Source organism: Acipenser ruthenus, chromosome 58 (genome assembly GCF_902713425.1).
Source record: "Acipenser ruthenus chromosome 58, fAciRut3.2 maternal haplotype, whole genome shotgun sequence".
Classification (NCBI taxonomy): Eukaryota; Metazoa; Chordata; class Actinopteri; order Acipenseriformes; family Acipenseridae; genus Acipenser; species Acipenser ruthenus.
Window position 1 is genome coordinate 477,522 of NC_081246.1, and position 7,259 is coordinate 484,780.

Genomic DNA, 7,259 nt, shown 5'->3' on the forward strand with positions numbered 1-7,259 from the left:
TGGGTTAGTCAGAGCGTTTCTGCAGCCAATCATACGCGACGGTAACAAACCGGACACGCCTACTACCAGTGACGCTCTACAGGATATAGAAACGTTATTTTTGTTTTTGCGCCGGGGAGCGAGAGAGCGAAGAGGTCGCTGGTAATTTTAAAACGTTTTATCACACGCGGTTTAAACTATTTAATTTGGGTTAAACTGTGTTCTAGTCATTTGTGTCTTTGTTGTTCGTTTATTACCTGCATGGAGTAGCTGAGACAGAGTCAATTTTCTGTTTAATTCTGAGCACATTACAAGTCTGTAGGATACTGAAAGAAAAAAGTTACTCCTTGCAAAGTTATTATTATTATTATTATTATTATTATTATTATTAGTATTATTATTATATATTTCTTCGCAGACCTTATCCAAGACGACTTACAGTCGTTTGCCGTTTTTGTTCTTTCTTTATCAGAGCAAAAAGGAGTTGCTGATTATATGTGAATGGGAATTCCCCAGTAAGTGAAACCCAGTCTGAAACTGAAACCAGTGAAGATGGACGTCAGCGTCTCCGTGTCGTTCTTTCAAGACGAGCTCGCCTCTACCATCGAGCACGCAGTGAAAGCGGCTGTAGACACCGTCTTGTGCCAAATCACAAAAGTTGTCGGCGGCAAATTCACTCAATTCCAAATGGAAATGGCTGGAAAGGAGAAAGAGAATGAAAGTCTGAAGCTGAGATTGGAAATATCAGAGAGCGAGTTGAAAGCGGTGCGGGAATGCCTCAGTGCGGCGGGTGCAAACATCAAACAAGCTCTCATGAACATAAACCCCGACTGTGATGAACAAGACTTTCCAAGGAATGAGAACCAGGCACTATTGACCAGAGTTCAAGGTAAAAAAAAAAATAAAAAAAAAAAGCAATTTAAAAACGCTCAATTATTTTTGGTTAAATGTCTATTTAAAATGAGAGTGCAATTAAAATATTTGCTTTCTGTACTTTTGAAGAGACCTTTATCAGAGTGTACCAAATATATACCCTGAACATTTTTCAGTTTTACACATTTTGAGGCATCGCCATTGAAACCTAAGAATTAGTTTGATAATGAGGTCAGCTTGGAGTCACCCTGGTGTGTTTATCAGTAGAATTCTGAAAAGCCTGTGCAGGAAGGGAAGAGTTAAAAACCTGTGCATGTTTGTTTCACACAGATCCTGAAGAGAGACCTGCTTCCAGTGACGAAGAGGAGGGGCCAGTGATAGAAGCTGTTTACACACACGAGGAAATCTCTGATCAGGAGTGGTGTGTAACTCAAATGGAGATTACAAAGCTGACATTTGTTGACAGTAAAGACCCTGAACTTGAACCTGTCCGCATTAAAGAGGGCGTCCCAGATCTGGAGTGTGTTCACATCACAGAGGAAGTTTCTAATAAAGATGAAGTCAGTATACTGGAGGGGAATATGGTGAAGCTGGGATCTAGCCATTGTGATGAGTCCCCACCTGAACTCTCCTGCGTGAAACCCAATCAGCCTGTCTCTGAAGACGCTGGTTCTAGTGTTGGAGAAGATGGCACTGTGCTGGGGTCCATTCAGAGGAAACATCACCCCCCTCAGGAAAGAGCTGCAGATGGAAAGGAGGATGGAGCGATGGCGTCCACGAGCAGCACAGCATGTGAGTAAAGCTGAGGACAGCAATGCAAAGTGTTAACAAACTGAGAGGTGGAGCGTGCAAACTGGAGAGTGTTTGGGCTACTACACATTTTAACACATTTTCTTGTCGGTCATCTAGATTCAAATTAGAACAGTACTAATGGACTCCCCTTAAATATATAATAAGACAAATAATTTTAATAATAATAAGAAGAAATGGAGTAATGAATATTATTATTATTATTATTTATTTCTTAGCAGACGCCCTTATCCAGGGCGACTTACAATTGTTACAAGATATCACATTATACATTATTTCACATTATACAGATATCACATTATTTTTACATACAATTCCCCATTTATACAGTTGGGTTTTTACTGGAGCAATCTAGGTAAAGTACCTTGCTCAAGGGTACAACAGCAGTGTCCCCCACTGGGGATTGAACCCACAACCCTCTGGTCAAGAGTCCAGAGCCCTAACCACTACTCCACACTGCTGCCCTTATAATAATAATCCATCCTAATTCATACCCAGGCTACACTGCTCCATTTACCCTCTGATCCTTTAGCAATCTTTTTTTTTTTGTTTCTGACAGAGCTTGCTTATCAAACCACCCAATTCCTTGCTGTAAAAAAAACATTTCTATTTTTCTTCCTCCACATAACATCATACCCACTATCAGTGTTTATTTTTTTACACACTGGCCCCTCTTGCTGTTCTTTCAGCCGTTGATCTTCGTAGACTATCGGGTTTATTTATTTATTTCATTTATATAGCGCCTTTCATACCAAAGTATCACAAGACACTGTGCATAAATACATAAAAATACAATAAAATATAAAATATACAAATAATAGTAAAAAAATTAATGATTTAAAAGCTAGCAATTATGTTGCATTAAAACCACTAAGATAAAAATGCCATTTTATAAAAATGTGTTTTAAGCTTAGACTTAAAAATACCCACAGACCCAGCTTCCCTAACACATGAAGGTGGAGCATTCCATAGTTTAGGGACCCTAAAGAAAAAGCCCTACCTCCTGTATTGATTTTACTGGCCCTGGGAACAGCGAGCAGCCCTGCTTCCTGAGATCTAAGAGTGTGATTTGGGAGATACACGGTCAGTAGCTCCTGCAAATAGCTAGGAGCTGCTCCATTGAAGGCTTTATAGGTCAGTAATAAGATTTCAAAATCAATTCTATATTGAACAGCGAGCCAGTGCAAGAAGGCTCAAACAGGGGTGATATGCTCATGTTCTTTGGTTTTATTCTAGCAGCGGTATTCTGAACAAGCTGTAGGCGGGACGCCTCACGTTTTGGAATGCCAGAGAGGAGTGCATTACAGTAATCAATTCTTGAAGATGCAAAGGCATGTGTTAGTCACTCAGCGTCGGATAAGGAGATAATTGGTCTCAGTTTGGCTATGTTTCTCGAGTGATAGAAGGATACTTTTGAAACGTCCCTAATACGAGACTCAAATGATAAACCAGGATCAAAGGGAAACCCCAAATTTGCTCTTTTTCATTTTCTATATTTTTTTCTTTTTCATCATCCATTTCGGATTGGTAATTTCCATATTCGTTGTCACTATTAATGGGTTATTTTTTTGGCATCGTTTTAACGCTTCAGCCTCGCTAAGTGCTTAACCCTTTGCGGACTGTGAGAATTCTACCATTCTGAGGGCCGGCTGACATGACTTAACTTTAGAGCATGTGTCGGACCAAATATCTGCTTGAAGTATACACTATTATACATTTCTAAAAAGCTGTTGTTCTGCAGATTACTTCATAAATAATGGTTTCATTCTGTGATCAAGTATACCCACACTGACCTAGTTTGAATGTGAAAAAAAAAGTTTAGGAATCCATTAATTTTTCTTTAGCAATGTCCACAAGTGTAATTTACTGATCTCCTGCTTGAACTATGTAAAGTTATCAGTGGTTGTCATATAGGAGGCTGTGTGGTCCAGTGGTTAAAGAAAAGGGCTTGTAACCAAGAGGTCCCCGGTTCAAATCCCACCTCAGCCACTGACTCATTGTGTGACCCTGAGCAAGTCACTTCACCTCCTTGTGCTCCGTCTTTCGGGTGAGACGTAATTGTAAGTGACTCTGCAGCTGATGCATAGTTCCGTCAACATCTTCTATAAAAATGTCTTCAATTATTTTTTTTTTGGATCAGTAAGCGTTCTGGGTCTTGCAAAACGATTTTGAAACCGCTCTGGTAAAGCATTGCGCTTTGATGCCGTGGTCTACGGTAATCTCAAGTAAACACTGCAACCGTAGATATTGAAATGCTGCACTGCGTCCCAAAACTCTATTGGTCAGGGGCTTTTAGTGAAATACATTTTGATTAGTTTGTGTGGCAATGTGCCCCGCCCCTGTGTGCATGTGTGTGTTAAGTGTTGTATGTTGCGTGTGTTAATGTTGGTGTATAGTCATTGGTACACGGGATATAAACGGGTCTGTGTTTCACGTGTATTTAAAAATGTAGATTTGTATTTAGGCACGAGGAGGGCACAAATCACTCACGTGCTGGTTAAATGTAATATGTGAGCACGGGGTTGCACAGAATTAATTCACGTGCTGGGATTCAAGTGAATAATTAATTGGTAATTGAATCCCAGCACAACAGTATATATAGACACATTTTCATTCACTCGGGGTTGGGTGTTCGTGAGTGGAGAACGAGAGAGAGAGAGAGGAGAAAGAAAGAAAGAAAGAAACGTTTGTTTTGCTTCACTCACCGTTTGTCTGTCTGTTTACTGTTTTAGTCCGTTTTTGTTCGTCTATTTATTTTGGTCTCAAGTGCCGTGTCCTGTTTTGTGTTTAAAACCTTTTTATTTTCTGTCTGTTAATTATTAAATGCTGAGCGCGATCACGCGCTCAGCTTCACCAAAACCCCAAGTCTCTGTCGTTTTATTTCCTGGATCTGGTCTGACGCCACCCACTCCGGCCGTCTTTGTGACAGTTTGTCATGCCTGAAGTTTGTCACATAGATATTTCACTGCAGTAAATGTTCTTTTTTTGTTTATAAGCATATGGGTCAGTTTAGTATGCTGTCAGGTAATTCTTTGTACTTGAACACACTGTGGTAGCCCGAATCTCATGCCAAAAAACAAAACAAAAAAAATCGATCTGAGCCTACAGACCTACGATCTTAACATAACATACTCGTCACAGCGTTGTGTGCAATTACGTCACTGGACAAATTCATCTAAAATTATAATGCGCTGCCTGCAACGGAAAATTCCCCCCTTCGACTCTCTGATTGGTTAAATGTAGTGTCCAGTCGTAAAACGCAGCTGTCATGTGGTTCCAGTATTTTTTTTTTCACCCAGCACGTGCAAGCGATACTGGCTGCACCCCAAACCGCGCCCTTGCTCGCTCGTTACCCTCCCTTGAGGGGCAGAAGTACTGTGTTCGCCATCATAAGGGTTGTCCCAATTCGTTAGGGAACGAGTGAAGGGAGCTTTATGTGCCCTTCACTGCACCCTTCGACTGAGTGTACAAAACAGCTGACTTCTGCGGAAGTGTTTTTGTGCTGAAGTCCCAGAACTCTCTGCGTTAAAGGCGGAGACAGGTGGGGAACAATTTACAAATATGTGCAGCCGCGTCTGACATGAATATAATGTAAATGTAGTGAGCTAGGAGATTGTAGATATTGTTAAGTTATTTAACAGGCAAATTATTTGTGAAATGTATGTTGTATTGAGTCGCTTAGCTAATAAAATTGATCTTTTTAAATCTATGATCACGATTTAGATATGTGATCAGAAAGTACAGCGAAAAATCTTCTCAATAAATATCGAATGCTGGAATTGCCAGGACTTCTAATTGACTTTGTTTGACTGTAGGGGGGCAGGTCACAGAAATAATAAAAAGAAATACACCCCGTATTTATAAAAATAAAATAAAATAAAAAAAAACATTTCCTGTCTGCATCACCACAGTAACTAAAGCCTCTACTTGGAAACTGCCAGGGAACTGCTTGTAGACTGACAGAAACGTTGTGTTAAAAGCAGAAGGGAAAGACTGTTGCAGCGCTACAAAGGCAGGACTGTGACTTGGCTTCTTCACGGCTAAACCCCTGGAGCAAGGTGTAAACGCTGGGCTTCTTTTTGCATCCCTCCAGGCTGCTCCACGGAACAACGACCATCGCAGGATTGGTATTCTTCTTACCTCTTCATAAGAGTGCTTTATTTCTCCAAAAGAGACTTTTGCACATCCCTCCAAGTCATAAAGGAAGGTAACTGATGTATTGAATTTGCGGTGCATGGCTTGGAATTATTATGTTGTTTAAATGCTTGTAATGGTATTTATTGTCTATATACAGTATGTATCGGTGATGCTGAAGTATTGCTAATATCTAGTAGTATTTAGCTTCTGAATAAGCTTTCTCATGTAGTCTATTGTTAAACAGCACTGTCAAGCATGTAGTGGAACCCAAGGCGTGAAAGATATTATTGTTTTTATTATTTATTTCTTCACAGATGCCCTTATCCAGGGTGACTTACAATTGTTACAAAATATCACATTACAGAATATCACGTTACAAAATATCACATTACAAAATACCACGTTACTAAATATCACATTACAACATACCACATTACTGAATATTACATTACAGAGTATCATATTGCAGATAAGAGCAGTTATAAAGAACAATAAAATCAGTAGCAAATAAGATCAAATTCAAATAAGAGCAAAATAAAGAAAACAGCAAATAATTAACATTTGAGAGCGAGTTTGACTAAGAGAATTTACCTTTATAGTAAAATTATTTGCTTCTATGAGTAAAGTCCAGTAAGAGCATGTAGTAAGAACGATATGGGCAGCAGTGTGGAGTAGTGGTGAGGGCTCTGGACTCTTGACTGGAGGGTCGTGGGTTCAATCCCAGGTGGGGGACACTGCTGCTGTACCCTTGAGCAAGGTACTTTACCTAGATTGCTCCAGTAAAAACCCAACTGTATAAATGGGTAATTGTATGTAAAAATAATGTGATATCTTGTAACAGTTGTAAGTCGCCCTGGATAAGGGCATCTGCTCAGAAATAAATAATAATAATAATAATAATAATAATAATAATAATAATAATAACATGGATGAGAATGATTTCCAATAAGAGCAATTACAAAAAACATGAATACGGATGCCTGTAACAGGAAAATCAAATATAAGATACAGGAAGTAGTTATAATGAAGAGCAGCAGTAGAATACGGCGAGGTGCGGAGCAGATCAGTGCAAATACAAGCTGATGCAAGTACAGGAACAACTGGGTGCCATGTAGTCCAGTATAGTGGAGTTGTAAGGGTTACATTGTTAAATTATGTTTAATATGCTGCCTTTGGGCATTGTTATTCGTAGCTATGGGGTTATTTTTCATTGTTATGCTGATGATACACAGCTATATTTATCACTCAAACATTTGCAACAAAAAATGTTTGAAAACTTCTTAATGCTAAACAGAAGTGATGATTCTGGGATCTCAGAAGGAACAACGCAACAGGTCTGATTTACTCCTTGGTGGCTTCTCTTATGAACTTGCAGATGAAATGAGAAATCTGGGTGTGATCTTCGACCCAAATCTTTCTTTTGAGACACACATCAGGAATGTTACTAAAATGTATTTTTA

At 39.3% G+C, this 7,259-nt stretch overlaps 1 protein-coding gene across 1 annotated transcript; it reads left to right on the forward strand.

The window, feature by feature from the left end:
• Positions 1 to 2,124, forward strand: LOC117407607 (uncharacterized). Its single transcript, XM_059018233.1, has 3 exons — positions 1 to 141; positions 452 to 868; positions 1,183 to 2,124. The coding sequence occupies exons 2-3, from the start codon at positions 532 to 534 to the stop codon at positions 1,650 to 1,652; spliced, it is 807 nt and encodes a 268-aa protein (XP_058874216.1). The 5' UTR covers positions 1 to 141; positions 452 to 531; the 3' UTR covers positions 1,653 to 2,124.
• The last annotated feature ends 5,135 nt before the right edge of the window (positions 2,125 to 7,259 follow it).